This window comes from Neopelma chrysocephalum, unplaced genomic scaffold, assembly GCF_003984885.1.
Source record: "Neopelma chrysocephalum unplaced genomic scaffold, ASM398488v2 Primary Assembly neopelma1_185628, whole genome shotgun sequence".
NCBI classification, from domain to species: Eukaryota; Metazoa; Chordata; class Aves; order Passeriformes; family Pipridae; genus Neopelma; species Neopelma chrysocephalum.
Window position 1 is genome coordinate 1 of NW_020938748.1, and position 22,130 is coordinate 22,130.

General features: G+C 58.3%; 3 protein-coding genes across 3 annotated transcripts; 1 reads left to right on the plus strand and 2 right to left on the minus strand.

The window, feature by feature from the left end:
- Positions 1 to 29: 29 nt before the first annotated feature.
- Positions 30 to 1,524, minus strand: LOC113962885 (interleukin-18-binding protein-like). Its single transcript, XM_027673673.1, has 4 exons — positions 1,308 to 1,524; positions 1,043 to 1,108; positions 658 to 787; positions 30 to 541 (listed from the first exon to the last, which is right to left on the minus strand). The coding sequence occupies exons 2-4, from the start codon at positions 1,101 to 1,103 to the stop codon at positions 334 to 336; spliced, it is 399 nt and encodes a 132-aa protein (XP_027529474.1). The 5' UTR covers positions 1,104 to 1,108; positions 1,308 to 1,524; the 3' UTR covers positions 30 to 333.
- A 2,523-nt stretch (positions 1,525 to 4,047) lies between these two features.
- LOC113962883 (RING finger protein 121) lies at positions 4,048 to 17,623 on the minus strand. The gene is made up of 9 exons (XM_027673671.1): positions 17,525 to 17,623; positions 12,432 to 12,469; positions 10,190 to 10,331; positions 8,685 to 8,839; positions 8,110 to 8,217; positions 7,527 to 7,647; positions 6,333 to 6,466; positions 4,676 to 4,777; positions 4,048 to 4,353 (listed from the first exon to the last, which is right to left on the minus strand). Exons 1-9 carry the CDS (start codon positions 17,579 to 17,581, stop codon positions 4,233 to 4,235), a joined length of 978 nt encoding a protein of 325 aa, XP_027529472.1. The 5' UTR covers positions 17,582 to 17,623; the 3' UTR covers positions 4,048 to 4,232.
- Positions 17,624 to 17,932: 309 nt separating this feature from the next.
- LOC113962884 (short transient receptor potential channel 2-like) lies at positions 17,933 to 22,127 on the plus strand. The gene is made up of 10 exons (XM_027673672.1): positions 17,933 to 17,996; positions 18,523 to 18,629; positions 18,913 to 19,051; positions 19,141 to 19,296; positions 19,664 to 19,815; positions 20,009 to 20,085; positions 20,215 to 20,399; positions 21,023 to 21,104; positions 21,251 to 21,390; positions 21,620 to 22,127. Exons 2-10 carry the CDS (start codon positions 18,585 to 18,587, stop codon positions 21,811 to 21,813), a joined length of 1,170 nt encoding a protein of 389 aa, XP_027529473.1. The 5' UTR covers positions 17,933 to 17,996; positions 18,523 to 18,584; the 3' UTR covers positions 21,814 to 22,127.
- The last annotated feature ends 3 nt before the right edge of the window (positions 22,128 to 22,130 follow it).

Here is a 22,130-nt window from a genome sequence, read left to right on the forward strand (position 1 = left end):
GATCCTGCCCTTCGTGGGCACCAGGGCCACTTCCTCTCCCTCCCTCCTCATCCCACAGGTGCCCCGTGCACTCATGGGCAGCACATCCCCAGGATGCAGGTGACAACGGGGCAGCCTCGATGTACTTTAATAAACCCTGGGGTCCCATAGCCAGCTACAGGCGGGGCAGGGATTGGCCCAGGCACCAGAAGCCCCAGGCTCAGTGGCCTGGCACATGTGGGGCCATGTGGTCCCCACAGCAGGTCACGGAGATGGGCCTCCCTGGAGGTGTCCCAGGCGCACACAGCGGTGCGGGGCTGTTGGAGCAGGGACCCTCACTGCGGGGCTCACCCCTCACGAGTGTCTCCCTGGTCTCAGCCCAGCCCCCCGCTCTCGACAGTTGGCAGGGGCTGGTGCTGGCTGGGGCCATCGCACCTCCCTGGTGTCCACACCGAAGGGACTGAGCACCACGCAGGTGAAGTTGGTGAGCAGGTGCCGGGTGTCGAAGGAGCTGAAGTGCAGGTCACGGCGCAGGGCCGCCCCCGAGCCCCGCAGCTCCTCTCTGCAGACCCAGGGGGGGACCCATCAGTGCCCACCCTGGGCTGGCAGATCCGGGGTCCCTGCCCCAGGACCACCCCGCTGCCTCTGCCCCCCCATGTCCCCCATCCCCATACTCACTGCACTGGCCCCTCATGCACGGCCCCGTCCGGGTACAGGCTCTCCACAAAGGAGCCGTTCCCCAGCCAGTAGAGCAGCGTCAGCTCTGGGAGCCCACTCGTCGCCTCGCATGACACCGTCACACTCTCACCTGCAGCCGGAGGGGACGTGGGGATCAGGGGGGCTGCAAGGGTCCCCAGTGCCCCCCCCGTTCAGGCTGGCCACAGTCACAGTCCCTCCACCTCGTCAGCAACCCAAAGTCTTGGCTGTGGGTGGAAGATGCACCCTGTGTGTGTGCCGGGGGCTGGCGCAGGAGCTGACCCCACTGTGCCTCCCCCAGCTGGGGGGCTCACTGCAGCTTCCCCATCCCTAGGCCATCCCTGCCATGGCCCCAGGGGTCTCTCACCTGGATGGGGGGCCTCTGTTGGCATCCGCAGGATGGTGATGCTGGGGAGCTGCAGGGCCATGGCACCTGGGGGAGCAGAGTGGAGTAAGGCAGGAGGTCAAAAGCGACCCTTTGAGACCCCACATCTCTGGGGTGGGTCAGAGGGCAGGGTGCCATTGAGGGATGGGAGCACTCCTCACCCCCAGAACCCTGCACAGGCCCCTCGAGGGGCACAGAGCCCAGAGGTGACCTGGCCTCCCCGGCTCACCCGGTAACCCCCACCTACCTGCACAGAGAACAGCCAGGGCCCAGCAGGGCAGAAGCAGGAGGAGCCAGGCAGGGAGTCCCAGGAGCCCTGCAGGCAGAGATGGAGCTCAGTGCTGGACATGCCGGGATGCTCCCCACGAGCCTGGGATGGTTCCGTCCCCTCAGCATCCTCCCAGCTGGTCACGGTCCCCCCAGCACCTCCCCCCAGCCACCCCCGGGCTCGTCCCCTCGCATCTCCCCAGCATTCCCCCCAGCAGGCCATGGTCCCCCCAGCAGGCCATGGTCTCCCCATCCTCACCCAGCACTCCCCAAGTCTAGGATGGTCCCGTCCCCTCGCATCCCCCCAGTTAACCATGATCCACCCAGCGCCTCCCCAGCGCCTCCCCAGCATGCCATGAGCCCGGGATGGTCCCGTTCCCCCCGGCATGCCCCTCCCGGGATCCCTCAGTGCTGTCCCCTCCCCGTTCCGTACGGGCATGCCGTGGCTCAGCCATGGGGCGGCGGCGCTGGCGGCGGCGGCGCTTTATGGGGCGGCCCCGGGGCGGGGCGAGCGGCAGCACCGTGACTCACCGACAGCCGCCCCCGGCCCCGCCGACCTGGCGCGGTGCCACGACCCGCACCGGCCCCGCTGCGTGTCCATAGGGCCCGTGCCCCCCTGTCCCCTAGTTCCCAGAACGTGCCCGCTGTCCCCAGCACTCCACGCCCCCTATGCTCCATGTCCCCTACGCCTGGGGCCAACGTCCCTCAGGCAAGCCCAGGATCAGCACACGGTGTGTCCCACCCGCTCCTGTGCGAGCATCCATGGACCCCCCAGGGATGAAGGAGCGGGGCTCGGTTGGGCCCCCGTGTCCATCACGCGGGGCACTGGCTGAGCCAAGGGGCGTCACAGGACTCTGGGACATGCGGGTTTGCCCCCGACACTCTGGGGTCAGGGGCAAGGCAGGGTCTGCACAAGAGGAGAGGGAGGCGGGTTAAGCCCCCGGGGGACTGAGCATGCACAGCGGGTGGGGGGAGCCCTGGCTGCTGACCCCTGGGTGCCCCAGCTGGGGCAGGACAACAGCTTAGCAGAGAGGAACCCCCCAGGACCCAACCCAGGCTTCACGCTGGTGCTTGGTTGTGGGAAGCCTGAGCAGGGGCAGGACCAGGCCCCTCTCCCCTGTCCCACAGCAGAGCCCCCTCATCCCCTGAGCCAGCCCCTTGGCAGCAGACACGGTTTACACGACCCACCAGCCCCGTTCCCCAGCACCCTCAAGCCCAGGAGCCAGCGCAGGCACAGCCACGGGGCAGAAGCAGCCACCTGAGCTGCAGGCCCAGGCACTGCCTGGTAAAAAGTCCCTAATTCCCCAGCGAGTTTCATTATCCCTGTTCCCAGCAGGGTAGAAAGGTGGCGGGAACAGGAACGTTTATCTTGGGGACCTGCCAAGTGCAACACGTCCCTGTCCTCCTGCTGGGCTGAGGTCAGCAGCCACATCCTCCCCACAGCACCCACGGCTGTCCAGTGGGCAGTGACGGGCCAGAGGCCGCTCTCATGGCAGCACCCAGTGCTCCTCTGCCACCTCCCTGCTCCCACCAACACCAACCAGTTGAGCTCTGGGTGCCACAGGTGCTTGTTTGCCATCCATACGATATCTGTCCCCCTGGGAGAGCTGAAAGGAGGAACCATGGCCTCACCCTGGAGCGGGGAAGACGATCAAGAAAAACCCAGTGCCAGGTCTCCATTTCCAGGACTCTTATTTCGGTGTTTGGCACGACACTGCAATGTGGTTTCACCCGAAAGAAAAACCAGATGATGCAGCAGGCGCTGGGGTTCCCTGGGGAGGGGGGGCACACAGCCCACGTGGTGCCCACGGCCATGCCACTGCTGTGGCCACTTCCCAAATCCCCTGAGCCAGGAGCTGCCTCATAGCCCCTCACCAGAACCCAGTCTCCTCAGACAATATGGCTCAAGTATCTGCATGCCAAAATACCACCACTGGCCCTCGGGGGACTTTGCCCCCACCCAGTGCCAAAAAATGAGCCTGAGGCCCCTCACACCAGCAGGACTGCGGCACGGCTCCCGCCGGCACGGCCAGGAGGATGCCATGGTGCAATGCCGGGGCAAGGAAATGCCAGCACCAGCCCAACCTTCGCTCCATCCCTTTTATTCCAGTGCCAAGAAGAGCAACACCCAGAGAGGAGGCCCCCGCACCCTGGGGCAGGGGCACCCGCTCCTGGGCTGCTCTTGATGTACCGTCACCGTCACCCAAAAGGGCGCAGAGAGAGGAACAGCACCGGTCCCACTCCATGCCCTGGCTGACAACCCCGAACAGCCAGGGGATGACGCTGGCCTCCAGGGAGAAACATAGAAAATTTGGGAGCATATAAAAGGGTTCCCCGAGACAGAGCCCACCATCACCGTGCCAGTGAGCAGCTTGGTTCCTCCCGGCACACCCATGGCACCCAGAAGGGGACCCAGCAGCCTGGGGTTGCCAGGCATCCCTCTGTCCCCTCTTTCAGGGCACTGGGCTCCAGCCTCTCCTCTGCAGCCCCCATATCCCATCCTCGCTGCCAGCAAGGCTGCTCCGGGGTGCCAGCGTCGGAGCCGGCAAAGCCTCGGCCCTTCTCCCCCTGGCCTCCCCTGGCAGAGCAGCAGGAGGGAGCCGGAGAACAGCCCCCAGCCCAAAGCTCAGCCCAGAGGGGTGCTGCGAAGGACCCGAGAGGGGCAGGGAAAGGGACAAGTGTCTCTTTTCAGCTGCAATAGAAAGTTTTAAATACGCTCATTAAAATAATTGCTTTTTAAAAAAATCCTCCCTCAGCTCTGGCAGGAGGGGCCCCAATGCTGCTGTCCTCAGGGGTGGCCGAGGTCCTGAGAGGTGATGGAGCAAAGCCAGCATCCCTGGTGGCAACTGTCCCCGGCCCTGGGCACGCGTCCTCTCGTGGCTCTGCGGCTCCCCACCGCCTGCGCTTACTCCAGCCCCAGGATGTAGTTGATTCCCTGGACCAGTCCGATGATCACCGGCTGCCAGGCCACCAGGTAGCGCAGCCAGTCCAGCAGCTGCCCATACATTACGTGAGGCCTCTCCCAGCTGGGCAGGAAGGAGTTAAAGAGCCATGGGGAGATGGGTGAGAGGAGCACGGCCCACCCAGGAGCCACCCAAAGGTGCCCCAAAGCAGGGACAGAGAACACGGGTGCCCAGGGAGGGAGGAACACCGGCACCCAGGGAAGGACAGACACGGGTCCTCACAGAGGGAAAGCTGTGGCCAGGCTTGCCTTGGGTTTTGTAGGGTCTCTGCCACTGTCATGGGCTGCAGTGGCTTACCCAGGGTAAGACGAGCCCCTCACCCCTTATGTGCTCTACCCACTGCTCTCCTTCCCACAGTGCTGGCTCCCAGCAGAAGAAAGGATACGGATTACTGAACATCCTCTTGAGATCCACCTTCTCTTTGCAGTATGGACACGTCTGCTTCTTCCCAACAATGCACCAGCCACGGATGCAGAACTCATGAAACCTGGGGAGCGGCAGGTTAAGGGGAACTAGAGGAAGAGGGGCACACATGACTAAGCGAGGAGGGAACCACCAAGCCTAAGAAAGTCCCCCCAGGCCAAGGAAACATCCCACTGCATGAGGACGGGGCATTGCACAACCACAGACCTTTCCTAGAAGGTGCATCAGCTTCCAGGGAATGCAGAAGGCGCTCACAGGGCAGCAGGATGGGACCAGGGAGGCAGAATGATGGCCTGACCAACGCATGGGCACCGGGGAGACTGAAACCCTTCACTGATGGTGCCCAACACTGGGAAGGTTCAGACAGTCTGGGAGAGCTCTGTGAACTGTGTGCATTTTGGAAGCCTTCTTCAAAGGCTTCTTGGGGACTGACAAGATATTTATGGAATTTCTCCCAGGGTCTGACTTACTGCTATGCTCCGTCACAAGGATGTGCACGACTGAGCACTGCCTGGAGAAGTTACAGGGAAACATGAGGGGGCTGCAGCCCACTTGCCACGCACAAGGGTGTCACTGAGCAAACAAACTTCCCCCAGAATCTCTCTGCTGCTCAAACCAAGGGGGCATGCCAGTGAGTTAGCAACAGGAGTCACTCCGTTGTCAGCCCTGGAGCCACAGATCCAGGGGTGCCCAGCCAGCCCTCACCCCAGAGGACCACCAGGAGCATAGACCAGCTCCTCTGACAACCACACAACCCCGTGCTGCCATAGTCCCAGACTCTGCACGAGTCAGCCATAAATCTCACAAACAGTCCCTAACAGTTAAATTTAGGCCATGAGTTTTGCCAGCATGACCTTTGCCTAGGCCCAGTTTGGAAACCACCTCGCAGGCAGTAATGCACGCGGTGCCAGAGGACATTCCCCTTCCAGGCTGAGTCACCACAGAGAAAAAACCCTGACCTGTCTCAGCTGGGGCTGAGCAACAACCAGAACTTCCACTTTCAAAACCCACTTCACATCAATCAGCTGATGGGAAGGGCTGAGTGACTCCAGAGTCCCGGAAACCCTGGAGGAGTTCTGGGAAAGGAGGAAGCTGACAGGCTGTGATCAGAGCAGGCAGCGACCAGCAGTGCTGGACCTGGGGGCTGTTTTCAGAGGGGGGCCAGCAGTGTTTCCCCCTGATTTTTCCTTACGGAGACTCAGACAGCACCCACTGCACTGGGTCTCTGATGAGGGGCCAGTGTGGCACAGAGCAGGGCATGTCCCAACCTCACACCATCAGAGCTGCCACTGCCAGGCAGACAGGTCACAGCGGATTTGGCAAAGGCAGGTGGAAAGTGAGGTGCAGCTCCATGGCCGAGCAGAGGGAGCTGGGGAAGGGAAGAAAGAGGAAATAACCACTTGTGATACACATGGAGGTGGCAACCAAGTGATTTCATGGATGCTGAGTCAGTGGAGACACAGCCATGGATCACATGCAAATTCAGCCAGACAGCCCCGAGTCCCAGGACGGGCTTTTCTTCACCCATTGTGGGAGAAGCCGTGGGGCAGGAGCTCCTTGCTGCCCAGCCCAGCGTGGGGCCAGCGAGGCGAGGGGCTGGCACCTGCAGAGAAGGATACACGTGGTTGCAGGAGAGGCGGTAGGTGTTCTCGATGATCCCCTCCTCGTTGACGTCCACGAAGATCTGCTGGCCGCAGACGGCGCAGACGCTGTCGGAGAGGTGCTTGGTGGGCATTCCCGAGGCGCTGTAGAACTGAGCGAGGGCAGAGCAGAGGGAGAGCGGTGACAGCGGGAGGACACGTGTCCCACGCCCGCGGTGGCACGGCTAAGCTCTAAGGAGGGCTGGGGTCAGCACCCCGGGAGTCGCCTCGGCCTTTGGGGCTTAAAAACCTTGTTACAGGTCCGGCTGCGGGAAACAACTACAACAGGACAGGGAGCTGCTCAGTGATGCGGTGGCCCATCACATCCCAGCCCCATGCACCCCCTTCCCATGCTGAGGGACTTGCTGTCAACCTCAACTCCCTAATCCCTTTCCACAGGACTCTCTCCAGGCTCTTGTCTTCAAATTTGTACCTGTAACCAGGATTATGCCACCCCAGGAGGAGAATCTTGGCACTTGCCCTGCTAAAATTCACATGGCTGAAGCTTGCCCAGCTCTCTCGTCTGTCCAGCTCTCACTCCTAAGAGGCCACAGCCTCTCCTGGTTTAGTATCATCAGCAAAAACATGCCTCCCTCAGAGTCCTGGCACATTTTTGCTCTGAGCATCTGACAGAGCCCTGGAGATCTGAGAGAGACCTGAGCTGTGCCAAGGTGTTGCACTGTGGCCCGTGAGAGGCTGGAGCAGAACCTCAAGAAGCAGCAGCAGAAAGCTCAGAAAGGAAGAGGAGGGGGAAAGACAAAGTCCAAGACCCTAAACGGCTGCTGAAAAGAAGAAATATGACCTACTTCGCTGGTGTCCTACGTCACATGTTTTTAGTGGAGTGGGTTATTTTGATACCACACGAGTGGGCTACAGATTCTGGGCCACCAAGCCCTCTGTCCACAGGGACAGCAGAAGTCTCTGAACAACGTGTGCCAGTGCCACACCGCGCTCCTGGGGAAGTACTTCCTGTCCTTCTGGGGATGAGGGGACCCAGCAGAGGCTTCACTCTTCAGGAAGGCTCTCAGAGCAACTCTTGCTACATTACAGCCAGGGACCCTTCCTTGAGGGGGAAGTTTGATGCACTTTCCCATTGGAGGGAGGCCAAAGCTGCTGCCAGGACCAACATATGGGGATGACTCTGGCCCGGGGGACAGCCCCTGGTGAACTCACCCCAATGGTGGAGGCCATGTAATCCGCACACATCTCGGCAAAGTCCCGCTCCAGCACTCCGTAGTAAAGACCGTAGAACAGGAGGGAGATGCCAAAGTCCATTGCATCTTCTGGTTTGATTCTACAACAGAAAAGCCCAACCATCAAGAGGTTTTTTTCAGGGCAAAGCCACTCTTACCATATTCCAGAGAAGATACGATTCTAGAGAATATTCCAGAGAAGTAGTCAACCTCTCTAAACATGAAGCTGACTTGGACTAGACTCCTCTGCCGCCACCTCTGGGCTGGCTGCTTCTTGCAGGTACATCTTCATCAGTATAGCAAAGAAAATCCCACTGCTGCCCTCAGACCGGACACCACAGAGCTGAGGGAGCTGCCGAGAGCTGAGCTGGAAAAAGGGCTCTCCAGCAACCTGGACCAGTTCAGGTACCAGCACCTCACCCACGATCCTCTCAGGAGCAAAAGGACACCCCAAGAGTCTCTTTGGTGCCATTAATCAGATTGCCAAGACAACTGTTTCTCCAGAGTAATACTCAATGGCATGTCAGACCCCATTGCCTCAGAAGTGGGAAAGATTCACTCACCTGAATAATAAGTTAAGACCAAAGAGTGTAAACATGACAGCCATGTACCCCACGATCCCAGTTGCATAGCTGATCTTGTATATTAGTAGAAACCATTTATAAACCAGCCTGTAAAGAATTAAAACAAAGAATTTAACAATTTCATTTTTTCCTGAATGAAACTGTGCCAATCACCCGAAGAGTTTTATTTTTCAAACCCACAGTGTTTTTGCAGACACATCACCTACCCCTACACATGGGCAAGAGCTTTACATTCCTAATTCAACCTGCCATGGGCTGCTCACAGTCTTGATTTCCAAACTAGAAACCTCAGGATCTCCAAAGGCCATAAGGAAGCATGCTGCACACCGGGAATGCCCTGGGTGAGGATACCAGCCCACGTGGAATCCGCCTTTCCACCACCCACCCGGGTACCAGATGGATCAGGCTGGCTGCCAGCAGCCACTAAAGTCCTTCACACCAGGCTCCCAGGATGCAAAGCTTAACACAGTCATCTGTGGCAGGGAAACTGGAAAAAACTCCTTGTAATGGTTACTCTGGGGCTGAGAAGTTTCCTCAGGAACACATGGACGAACCTGGGTGTTGTCTGTACCAGAGGCTTTCGAGTTGCCCTGAAGGTGACAAAAGCTGTGACTGCTGAGAAGAGCACCCAGATCACCAGGAACCGCCACCAGTACAGCTTGATCGTGAAATACAGAGGCACTACCCACATCTGGAAGAGGGTCACCATCTGCAGGAACAGAGGAAAGGCACTCGGAGCTGCTTCTCTGCTCCTCAGACATCAGAAACATCCTGACAGTCGTGGCAGCCATTCTCTTGCCTGCATCAAAGGGCCCTGAAAAGCACCAGGAAACTGCGGAGATTTGGTCTGTGGCACCCAGAAAACAGCTCAGAGCTCGGCTGAGAGCATGAGTCTGATGGGGTGCAGCCTGGGTAGAAGGAGGCTCAGAGGGGACCCTCTTGCTCTCTGCAACTCCCTGACAGGAGGGGGGAGCCAGGTGGGGTCAGGCTCTGCTCTCAAGTAACAAGGGACAGGACAAGAGGAAATGACCTCAAGTTGTGTCAGGGAAGGTTTAGGTTGGATATTGGGAAAATTCCTTCCCTGAAATGGTGATCAAACCCTGGCACAGGCTGCCCAGGGCAGTGGTGGAGTCACCATCTCTGGAGGGATTCAAAAGACGTGGATGTGGCACCTGGGAACAAGGGTTAGTGGTGGGCTTGGCAGTGCTCGTTGGACTCCATGATCTTGGAGGGCTTTTTCAACCCAAACGGTTCTGTGATTTTGTGAGGGAGTCAGAGGCAGCAGTCAGGTGATTTTTGGTAGCAAAGGATAGAGCTGGAGGGAGAATGCAGAGGAACCATCTCCAGAGTAAGGTACAGGAGATGGTCCACCCAACCAGTTGCTGTAAGGCAGCTTCATAAACCTTTGCCTTCCCAGGGTCCTGACGCTGCAGCCACAGACAGGTATTACACAAGGCGAGAAGGTTTTGGCTTGTCTCTGCACTCCAGCCTATTCCCAAATGGATCTACAGCTGTGCAGCTGAGCTCTCGTGGTGCCGCTGGAGGGAAATGGGCAAACAGCTTCGGTTCAAAGTTCAGAGGATTACAGGGTACTCCCAGGAAACATTAATTATGATAATATTATCATTACTATTATGACAAGGAAGTCAGAGTGAAGTTAGTTCAGTTAAATAACAGACCCAGCCACCCAGCTAGTGGCATTGGCAAGTGGCAGGTCTGCTCAGCAGAGTGCTGCAGGTACCATCAAACCCACGGTCCTGGCAGCAAGGAGCTCCCATTGCTTCCGAGAAAGCTCCCACAAAATGCAGCTTCCCTCTGGACAACACCTTGTCAATCCCGGGTGCCAAGGCACCACGTCACACGGAGTTACTGGTATCGCTTCCAGCGAAACCTGAGGCCTTCAGGTCCATCCATCCTCATCCCTACTTAAAATCCCCCCATGCCGCTGGGAAGTCAAGGGAATCCCAACACCAGACAATAGGAAAACCAGGAACACACTTCTCATTGGCAAAAGGAGGGTGTCAGTCAACGCTCACCTCCAGCCTGAGGCGGAACTTACGTTGTAGGAGCGAGGGTGCCGCTGCTTCCACTGAACCAAGAGGAGCTGTGCCACCACCAGCGTGGCGATCAGGATGAGGACCATTTCGGCGTGCATGGCCTCGTGCCCGCGGTGCTTGGCGTGCATCCGTGCGTGCTCCACCCTGCAACGACCGGGAAAAGGCGGCTGAAAAGCACAGGCACAGACTGCACAGCGGGGGACAGGCACCTCGGGAGAGCCGGCAACACCAGACAGAAAAACAGCTCAAAGAAGAATCCTGGAGTCGAGGGCTGTGAACAATCCACGGGAGAAAGGACAGAAGGTTGCTCTGGGACCAGCTCATTTCCATGCTGTGAAAGTCAAGAACAACACCCAGCCCATCCAGGTGTGAATGAGGTGGAGAACTCCCACTGACCTACCTGAACTAACGAACATGGAGTGTACGGTCCACATAACTCATAATCCCACAATGGGCAAGGTTAAAGGGACCACTGGTGGGGTCATCTGTTCCAACCTCCCAGATGAAGCACGGTCCTCCTAGAGCACATTGCAATGTTTGACCCCCGAGTGTGTGTCAATTCTCATTACCAAACTCTCAGCCCAGGTTCAGAGCCACCAACACCATTTTTCCCTCTTGCCCAGCAAGGGAAAGGCTGCAAGGGTCAAGGATGGGGGACAGTTGACACCTAACAAAACCCCCAAGTACCAGCAAATCGCTTCCCTCCACCATGAGCATGCTGGAACAAGTGATTTCCAGACTGATGCTCACCAGATACCTGGGGTTTCTTTGCAGCTTGGGCTGTTTGACCAAAAAGCAAGGTGGAATTAAGAGCTGTGACATCCTTATGTCTTGGTCTCCAGGTGATGATACGGTTCAAATTAGAAGAAAAAAAAATCCAAACGCAATAAATATGCCAAATTCTCTGATTTTAAGTCATCCTCTAAAAATTAACACAGAATCACAGACTCAGGGAATGGGTCAGGTTGGAAGGGACTACAGTGGAACTTCCTGGGCATCAGTTCCTGCCCGTTCCTCCTGTGCCATTGCTGGGCCTCCCCGAGCAGAGCCTGGTCCATCCTCTGCCCCCTCCCTACAGACACTGACACACATTGGGGAGGGCTCCTCTCAGTGTCTCCTCTGGAGGCTGAACAGCCCCAGCTCCCTCAGCCTTTCCTGCTCCCAGAGATGCTCCATCCCTTCAGCATCCCTGCAGCCTCCGCTGGACCTGCCCCAGGAGCTCCATGTCTCTCCTCCTGTCCTGAGGAGCCCAGAGCTGGACACAGCACTGCAGATGTGCCTCATCAGGGCTGAGCAGAGGGGCAGGATCACCTCCCTCAACCTGCTGGCAATGCTCTTCCCAGTGCCCCCCTGGACACCACTGGCCTTCTTGGCCCCCATGGCACACTGCTGGCTTAGAGGGAGCTTGTTGTCCACCAGGACCCCCACATCCCTCTCCACAGAGCATCCTTCCACCTTCCAGCAGGTCGACCCCCAGCCTGTACTGGTGCAATACCGAGAGACCAGTCTCACTGTGATTTTCAATAAACATCTGGCTGAAATTGGTTTAGTTTAGGGAAAAGGAGGATTTCTGAGGCCCCTTACTACAAGGCAGACACTGAGGGGCTGGAGGGTGTCCAGAGAAGGGCAACAGCTGGGGAAGGGTCTGGAGCACAAGACTGATGAGGAGAGGCTGAGGGAGCTGGGGGGGCTCAGCCTGGAGAAAAGGAGGTTCAGGGGGGACCTTCTGGCTCTGCAACTCCCTGACAGGAGGGTTGATTGAGGTGGGGGTTGGTTTCTTTTTCCAGGTAACAAGTGACAGAACAAGAGAAAAAACAGCCCCAGATAGTGCCACAGGAGGTTTAGGTTCGACATTTGGGAAAATTTCTTCACAGAAAGGGTTGTCCAGCCCTGGCACAGCTGCCCAAGGCATTGGGGGAGCCCCCATCCCTGGAGGGATTTAACAGAGGTGTGGATGTGGTGCCTGGGGACGTGGGTGAGTGGTGGCCTTGGCAGTGCTGGGGGAATGGTTGGACTTGATGGTCTCAGGTGGCTTTTCCAACCTAAACTATTCTGTGATTCTAATATTTAGCAAGTAGTTTAAAAGAAAAAACATGCCTTTTAAGACAGTTCATACTTCCCCTCAGCAAAAAATGCTGACCCTGTCCTCTCCCACTGTGAACACGGGCTGTGCTGCCGTCGCTCCGGCCCGGACCAGGAGCTGGCTCGAGCTGTATGCACTGATTCACCTCCCAGCACACTCACCTCCATCTCTCCTCTGGGGACAAGTGCGAGAGGTCAACCTAGGGAGACAAGAAAAACACCCATGAAATCAGCCACTGGAGTTTGGGAGCAGCAGCAGCACCACAGAATGGGTAACTCGTTCCCTTCACCCTCCTGAGCAGCACGATGAGCAGGACTCTGTGTGGCTGTGCTGCCTGTTCACCACAAGGAACACAGCACCCGGCTCCTTTATCTCCTGGTGAGACCCTGACCCGTGCCGACAGCCATCCCGTGAGACCTCCAGGATTGCTCTCTGAGAACCTGAAGAAGGAATCTCTGGATTCACATACTTTAAATAACAAACCTGGATGTGCCCATGGTGACAGCACAGCCCAGAGAATCATAGAATCATAGAATAGGTTGGGTTGGAAAAGACCTCCAAGATCATCAAGTTGTCCTTTCACCCTCCCAGGCCGCACAGGGAAAGCGGTGAGCACCCCTGCTCCTCTGCCACCTCCACTTCCCTATTTTACTGGAGCTGAGGCTCTGCCCACTATCCCACACCACCACTACCAGAGAATTGGTTTAAATCCCATGTTCACAACCCTGCCCGGCATCTCGGGGCACGGAATGGTCATCCCAGTGTAGCCAATGCAAATGCAGTCCAAAATCCCACCAGGCTGCAGGACAGGGGACAGTATCTGCACACCAGCAACGAAATAGTGCTAAAAAAAATTTCAAAATTACAGAAAAAGAAAGATTTAGGCTTTGCTTTGCTGAAATGGCTGGAAGTTCCTCCCAAATGTTATGGGCAGGAGTAACTCAAGAGTGACAGGAGCTGCTGTTATTAGTGACGATTGACAATGGGCTCATGTAATCCATCTTCTCCAGTGAGATTTTGTGTGAATACTCTCACTTTTGGACAGGGGAGGAGTGGGGGGAGCTTTGACACTGCATTTCAGCTTTCGCTTGGAGCTTTATATAGAATCATAGAATCACAGAATGGTTTGGGTCAGAAAGACCTTAAAGCTCTTGTTCCTATCCCCCTGCCACAGGCAGGGACACCTTCCACTAGACCAGGTTGCTCAAAGCCCCATCCAACCTGGCTTTGAGCACTTCCAGGGACAGGGATTCCACAGCTTCTCTAGGCAAAATCTTTACCTTCACAAAATCTTCACTCGATGTCTTCACCTAATTGCTGAGGACCCTCCAGCCCCAATCATGTCCCCACACAGGCTCACAGACCGGGCAGTACACTGACCCACAGCACCAGGGAGTGAATCCCACAGCTCTGGGTCCCGTTGCCTTTTCTTGGTGAGACACAAACTCAGATTAAACCAAGAGCAGCTCGTCTGGGGCTGGGAACGTACACACGGGGTTTAGAAATCCTCATGGGGCTGGAAACACTCCAGCATTGCCGAGGCATTGGGGATGGAAATTGGAAACAAGCCATAGCAAGGACTTTGATATCACTCCTTCCTGCACACACAGCAGAGATGTGTACACAGGAACAGGCTCCACCTCGCCCCACTGGGTACAGGGCCATGGGCTTGGCTTCAACCTTTACCCCAGGGCTCTCCCTGGCATGGCACAGCCCTCAGCCTCGCCTGCCCGGTGCACCACTGCCAGCACAAAGGTGTCTCAGAGCCAGCAGCTCCCATCGCAGCAGGGCTTGGCTGAGGGCACACGCAGCTGCCCTGCTTCCCCTGCGGTGCCTAATGACACCCCAGGGGGAGGAGGCGGGGAAAGACACACAGCAGCAATCTGTCTGCCCGATGTGGAACGTCTGCTGAGCTTCACCCCAGAGCAACACTTGAGAGAGATTCAGCTCCTGAGGCCCTTGAGAAGTACTTCAGGACCCAGATGCAAAACCTAGAGCTACGGAAATCCGTGTTGGAGCTCGCTGGCTTGTGTCAGAACCCGTGGGGAGGCGGTGACAACCTGACACCGACACCGAGGAGGGTGTTTGTATCGACCAAATTCCCCGAGCGCCTCTGCTCCTAAAACAGCCAGTCCAGAGCCATCAGTTCAGTTGCTGTGACACAAACTGGAGCAAGAACAACTCTTCCGATACAAACAGGAAAAAAAGAGATTTAAAAACTAGTCACTGCACACAGGAGAAGCTGAGAAACCCCAACGCTTGTTGGCTCCAGTGTAGGTCGATCCCTCTGCAAGCTCTGGGAGTCACGCAGGTGCTTCCACTGCCTCCCCCCAGGAGATCCCTGCTCCCCCCAGGCTCTGGCCCCATCCTTGCTGAATAAGGATGTTTGACAAGCACCTTCCAACCACACCAATTTTTTTACCCCTATACAGTGGCTCTGCTCACTCCTCCGTACCACACCAGCAGCCACGCCATCCACAGAGTCAGCCCTGCCTTGGGAAACACTTCCCAGCCTCTTTGCTTCAGCATCTTCCCCAAATCTCCAAATTCTTCCAGCAGCCCCTGTGGAAATCCTATTGATATTGCACAGAGGTTCCTCCAAGCTGTGCTTCCAAGCCAACCACACATCCACAGCACCAGACACAATTTTGTCTCAATCACAAGGACTGAGATTCACCAGATTTCCCAGAGCTCAAAGCTCCCGAAATAACTTTATTAAGGGGGGCCAGGACATGACATAAGGGATGTTGGGAGGCATCTGATGACTGTCAGACAGGACTTGGCAGAGCAGCCCTCCCAAGCCAGATCTTCCAGCTAACCCCTCCTTGATCTGCACACTCTCAGCACAGAAGTTTTGGGTTGGGGCTAAAAATGAACAGTGATGGTGAAGGAAGCACCTGGGCTCACCAGCAAGCATTCATTCTATTTTTAGTTTGGGGGCATCTTATTTTAATACCCAGTTTTTGGGTCTCTTGGGGGTTTTTGGGTCTCTTCCTATCCCTGATGACAACATTGAAGAACCTCCGCCTGTAAATCTCTACCAGGGGGTTAGACAAGAACAACGAGGGTGAAGCAGCTAAAGATCAGCTCTATCAAGTGTTGAGCACCAGCCCACTCCTGCTGCAGCCTCCTCCAGCTGCCACATCAACACAGGACCCAGTGTGCAACCAACTACAGCTCTTACAAAAGCTTTTTTAAAAAAAATTAGGAATTAAGAATGATTCTTCTGCTCTCTGTCTCTTCTGCAACTCATGATCCACTTAAAATCCCCAACCTCCCCTGTGTGACGACTGGGAGAAACTGGATACCTTGGACTAAAGTCTAACCATCTCCTCGGACGTGGTATGATGGCCTTTGGAAGAGCCTTGTGCCACTCCCCACTTTTTCAAGGGCCTGATGCCCCAAAGCCTCCACAAACCTGTCATCTCCACCATTGGGACAGTCAATGGAATTACCCCCTCAAGGAAAACACAAAGGCTGTTGATAGGGTCAGCACCAAAACCAGAACCAGCCGTTCCTCAGAGCCCAGGGAGCTGGGGGGATCTCCAGGCACACACACGCTGCTGTGAGCCAGCTCTAATCTCCTTATGCTCTAAATCTGTGAAGGAGGCAAGCAGAATGCCTTGAGGATGGAGAATAAGCAGCTGCTGATTTCAGTTCAAAGCTCCAGAGCAGCCACCAGCCCTGATCTCACCTTTCCCACAGCCCCAATCTCAGTCTTTGTCTCACAGCACCCACCAGGAACAACCTGACATAATGGGAAGATAAAGTGCTGCAAGTTCAACCAAGGCAGGTTGGGAAGAGGCACATTCTTTAGTGAAAGTCTGGAGAGATTTTGGAATCTCAATTCTGCTTTCTTCCTGCTCATAAAACAGCACAGGAACAAGGATCAGGGAGGAGAAAGGTCCCAAGTGATCAAACACTTGGATAATTGGAAACTAAACGTTTGTTGAAGGCCCAAGCTCCCTGCAGGCAGAGCCAGAGCCACGGGACACTCGGCTTTATTCCAGGGGAACGTTCAACTGCTTTCAGGTCCCCACCATTAGTGATTCATCAGCAACCTGCTCTGCCCAAAGAGCTGCCAAGACCTCTGGACAACACGAGCAGACAGGTTTTGCCCTGACAGACATGGATTGTGTGGAATCACAGGGATAAGCACAGGTCCTATATGGACTCCCTCACCTGCTGCCTCCTCCTGATGCCCTCACTGCCAGCCCCAAAAGTAGCTTCCTGACAGAATGAAAAATGGGAATTTCACTTCTGAGCATCAGAGACCTTGGATCTTTCACATTTTTACATACAAAGTCACCAGAAAATATCTTAGAAATATAACCAGTAGCAACGCGGCAGTGATTGCTTTGTGCTCTAAATCTCCATCACCCCACTGCACCTGCTCTGACAGCAACACAGGATGTGGGGAGGAGGCACAAGCTCCCACAGCTCAGCCATACACCAGGGAATCTCCACAGCTTGACTCTGCCAGGAATCTTCTCCAACATAACCATCAGCATCTGAGAATTTTTAAGCGAAACCACCTATTCCTGAGGAAGAGCACCGAAAAGTACCTGACTGCACCAGCAGTCACCTACAGTAACACACAGTGCAGGCAGGATGGAACCACGTTCTCCACACAGAACAGACCCAGGTTCTCCTGGTTCTCTACAAGTGGAAAGAAAACTCCCGATCATAAAGCACAGGGGACGGCAAAGAGCCCCTGCAAAGCCCGGGGCATCAGTGCTGGTGCCCGTGGCACACACACACACCACCCTGCTCCCAGTTCCAGCTTTCCGAATAGATTTCTTGTTTCCAGCTTTGTAATTTTTCATCCCCAGGAACATTTGAAAGCCAGCATGGGAACAACAGCCGAGCCTCCATCCTCGCCCTCCCGCCCCCGGGACCTCCACTGTCCCGCTGCCCCACGGGCCTCCCGAAGCCCCCAGTGCCCCTCTGCCCGCGGGACGCTCAGTGTTCCCCTGCGCCAGGGATCCCCAGAGCCCCCCCCAACACTAACACTCCCCACACCCACCTGCCCCAAAGCCCTACGAGCTCAGAGTGCCCCAGACTCCCTCTCTCCCACTGCAGGGACCCTCAGAACCCCTCAGCGTACACCCCGACTCCGCTCCCCCGCGCCCCCCAGGCCCCTCGCCCGAGCGGCTCCCCTCCAGCCTCCCCCGCGGTGGAGCTGCCGGCCCCGCAGCCGCCTCCCCCTCCCCTCCGCGGCTGCCCCCGGCCCGGCCCGGCGCAGCCCCCACACCTCCTCCACATCGCGCTCGACGGGGCCGCCAACCTCCACCTCCAGCACCGCCGCCATCTTGCCCCGCCCCCCCAGCGGCCAGCTCCTTCCGCCGCCGCCCGCCAATCACCGGCCGAGCCGCCGCTCTTGGGCCAATCCCTGCGCGCGGCGCTGCCCCGGCGGCCAATGGGGAGCGGGGAGGGGCGGGACGCGTGTCAGGCGCGGGGGAGCCGTCCCGGCCGGGGCCCGCCCGCCCTTCGCAGCCCCGCCTGCCCTTCGCAGCCCCGCGGGCTCGGTGCCCCCGGGCCGCCCGCCCGCCCTTCCCGCCGCCGCCTCGCTGCCCTGTGCCGTCAGTAACGCCGCCCGCGCCCGGCCCTGCGCGGCCCGCAGACTACGAGTCCCGTCAGCCCCCGCGGCCGGGCCGGGCCGGGGATGGCGGGGAGCGGGAGGCGGGGCCGTGCGGTTCGGGCGGGAGATTCGGGCTTTGGGATCGGTGCGTTGAGGTGCCTGGGGGCGTTGGGCTGCGGGGGCACTGCCGCGGGGGGATGGCGTGGAGGGGCTACGGGGCACAGCCGGGGTTTGATGGGGCTGGGAGAGGGGTCGTGGTGGAGGACTGGGGGGCTACTGTGATGAATAGCTGGGAACACGGGGGGTGGAACTGGAGGGGCTGAGGGGAGCTGTGGGGAAGGACTGGGGGGTACTGGAGTGACAGAACGGGGCTGGGGCTTGTGGGCTGGATGTGGGTGGGACCCGGGGATGGGGGGGTCGTGGGGTGAGCAGCGGACACAGGGGTGGCTGAACAGGGATGAGGGGTTGAGAGCCAGATGTAGGGGTTACTGCTGTGGCAAAGCAAGGCTAAGGGGTGGTGGGGCGGGTCTGGGGGGCACTGAGGCAGTGAGATGGGACTGGGGCGCACTGGAACTGCCGAGGGCTTGTGGGCTGAGGCTGGGAGCTGCTGAATGGTGCCAGAGCTGGGAGACAGCCGAGCCCATCACAGACCTGTCTTCTTTCCCCACTAGGCACTGGAGGGATCTGAGGGGAATCTGTGTCCTAGCAGGACATTGACTCTAGAGGATCCCGAATGGCTCCAGTTAAAATCAGCTACGTGGTGTCCTTCTCCTCACAGGTACCCGAGGGTTTCCTCCGGGGTGGCTCGTTCCCCCTGAGCTGTTGGGTTCTCTGAAGAGGCAGGTGGGGGTGCGACAGGGTGCAGCACCAGCTTTCCTCATTAGGCTGAAAGGCACTAAGTGGGGCTGAAGGGCAGGAATTCCAGGCAATTCTCAAAGCGGGGTGTTGTTCCTTGGGTTACCAGGGAATTCCCTGCTTCTCCCCCGGGCCCAGAGTGAGCTGGAGCCGGAGGAGAAGGCTTTCAGGGAGGGAGCCATGTCATGTCCCTGCTGTGCGTGCAGGACCCCAAGTACCCAGCGGAGAACCTGCTGAGTGAGGGCAGTGTCCGGCCCTGGCTTGGCTGCCCCCAGGACCGCAGCACGCGGCTGAGCGTGGAGCTGCAGCTGGAAAGAGCCAGTCCCATCGGCTACGTGGACATCGGTACGTCCCCGTCCCCGTGCAGGAGGCAGGGCTGTGCCCCCCATGGGCTCAGCAGCTCTGAACCCCCTGTGCTTCCCACTGTTCCCCAGGGAACTGTGGCTGCGCCTTCCTGCAGATCGAGGTGGGACGTTCCTCGTGGCCACGTGACCAGCCCTATCTCACCTTGGTGCCCACTGTCACGCTGATGACACCGGATGACTCAAAGCTGGGCCGGAATCGCTGTGGGGTCCGGATGTTCAAGGAAGGTAAAGATCGATCCAAAGGAAAAAGGCACAGGGAAGAGCTATGGCCCTGGTGGTGGGCTGGCTGGGGGGGCTGGCAAGGGGATGGGGGACTGGCAAAGGGATGGGGCTGGCTAAGGGGTTGGCAAAGGGGCAGGATGGGGGGCTGGTGAGGGGGGCAGAAGGGGACAAGTAGACCTGGGGTCGTGGTTGTCCTTGGGAGAGCCGTGCCAGCTCTGCTCCCCTACCCCAGCCTTTCTTGTGCCCGTAATCTCCCAGTCGTTGCTGTTTCCTGGGTGTCACGGTGACAGGGTGACAAGCAGAGATGGGAGCAGTGCCAGGACGGTGGTCCCTGCTGCGTCCCCTCCAGCCCGGGTGCTCTCCCCCACAGCAGACTTCCCGGTGCCGGCGATAGGGCAGCAGTGGGACCGCCTGCGGCTCACCTGCAGCCAGCCCTTCAGTCCCCGCAGCCGCTTCGGGCTCTCCTTCATCCGCCTGCGCACGCCGCAGGAGCCTGAGCCCCCCCGGCCACCCCTGGGCCCGGTAGGTGCCTCTCACACCTCCGTGTACTGCTGTCCACGGGGAGGCTGTGGGGAGGGGGCAGCTCCTCCACGGGTGCCACTCGTGCCCCAGGGAGAGCACAGGAGAGCGCTCGCTGGGCTGAACCAGGGGCTGTGCCAAGATAGCGGGCGGAAGGTTCCTGCTTGATTGCCTGGGGTGTCTCCTTGTCCCACAGGAGGATGCTGAGCCCTCAGACAGCCCCTGGTGCTCCAGCCCCGACTTCCACCAGACGTTTTTTCCCAAACCGCACTCGTAAGTAGCCTGGTCTGATCCATCCCATCCTCTCCCTGTGCAGCGGGGCCTGGAGCCCCTTGAGGTGCTGCCTCGGAGCCCAGAGCCCTGGCTGTCCCCTCCTGCGAGCCTGACCCTCCCTGTCCCCAGGAGATCCAGCGCAGAAGAGCAGCTGAGGAGCCGCCTGTGGCAGCTGGAAGGGGGTGCAGGGAGCCCGGCCTGCCTCAGCCGCCCGGCCCGGATGGTGCTGTTGGCAGCGCGGAGTCGGGCGCTGAGGCCGGGGGGTGACTCAGAGCTGCCGGCCAAGGACCTGGGAGGTCCCGTGGTGCCAGTGGGTGAGCCTGTACAACTGTGTCCTGGGCTGCATCCCCAGCAATGTGGGCAGCAGGGTGCAAGGTGGGGGTTCTGCCCCTCTGCCTCTGCGGTGCTGCCTCCAGCTCTGTGGCCCCCAACATCAGAAGGACATAGAGTTGCTGGAATGAGTCCACAGGGGGCCACAGAGGTGTTCCAAGGTCTGGAGCACCTCTGTTATGGAGACAGGCTGAGAGAGCTGGGGGTGTTCAACCTGGAGAAGAGATGGCTCTGAGGAGAACTGAGAGCCCCTTCCAGGGCCTAAAGGGGCTCTAAAGAGCTGGAGAGGGACTGGGGACAAGGACCTAGAATGGTAGGAGAAGGGGGAATGCCTTCACACTGACAGAGGACACTGCTAGATTGGATATTGGGAGGAAATTCTTCCCTGTGAGGGTGGGGAGGCCCTGGCACAGGTTGCCCAGAGAAGCTGTGGACTCCTCATCCCTGGAAGTGCTCAAGGCCAGGTTGGATGGGGCTTGGAGCAACCTGTTCTAGTGGAAGGTGTCCCTGCCCATGGCAGTGGGTTGGGACAACATGACCTTTAAGGTCTCTTCCAACCCAAACCATCCTGTGTCTCCATGGTTCCTGCCCACTTGCTGTTTCCCAGGCTCTGCTCAGGACATCCCTGCAGCCTCCCCAAGCACCTGCAAGCAGCCAGACAGGTGCTGTGCTCCCAGCCCTGCTGGCAGGTAATCCCTCAGGTCACTGTTTTCTTCCTGCCCTCGCCCTGGTGATTTACCACTCCCAGTCCCAGAGAGCTCTGGGTGCAGCCCTTCGCTCCTTTGGGCTGGCAGAATGTGGCACAGGGTGCCTTCAGGACGTGACTGCTCTGCAGGGCTCCAGCTGCTGCCTCAAGGCCACCCACAGTCAGAGGAAGAGCCCAAACCCACGGCCACCGACAGAGACGGGCCAGGAGGAGGGGCAGGGGACAGGCCAGCGGTGACAGGGAGACAGGTGTCTGCCCCATCTGCTCAGGTGGGTGCTTGGAAGGGGTGTCCTGGTGGTGAGGGGACACCAAGCAGCAAATGGGGATAGCAGTGGCAGTTCCATAGCTGAGACACCTCCCTCCTGCTGGTGCCCGGGCACAGTGCATCCCACCAGTCTATCTCTGCCATAAGAACCCTCAGGGAGGTGTCAGCCCAAACCCCGTGTCATCCCAACACCAGTGAGCCTCTGACAACCACATCACCTCTCCTCTCCACAGGCCGCTTCCTCCTGGATGTGCTCCCCACGCACGCCTCCCACTGCGGGGAAGAGCCCACTGAAGCCTGGCCCTCCTCGTCCCCTGACACCTGGGTGTCCTGCCCCATTTGCCAGCTGCCTTTCAGCATGGCAGAGGTGGAGCAGCATGCCAGCACCTGCGGTGAGACGCTGTCCTCATCCCACCGCCTGCAGTAGGACAGCGGAGCTGGGGACAAACCCTGTGTCACCACCCCCCAGGGGCTGAAGCCACAGTGCTGGACCCAGCTGTGGTGCAAGGAATGAGGGGCAGAGACGCAGCAGCCCCAGGACGTTTGTGGCAAGACTGGTGGGGTGGATGGAGAAGGTGTTTCCAGCCCCTTGGCTGGGGGGGGGGCTTAAGGGGCCTGAAACACTGTAACAGCAGGAGTTGCTGCTGGAGAAGAATAAATTAAAGGAGAGAACGAGGGAAGAGAGAGAGAAATGCCCTGTGACTGCCCAGTGCCACAGCAGGTTCCCTGGGTGAGCACTTTGCC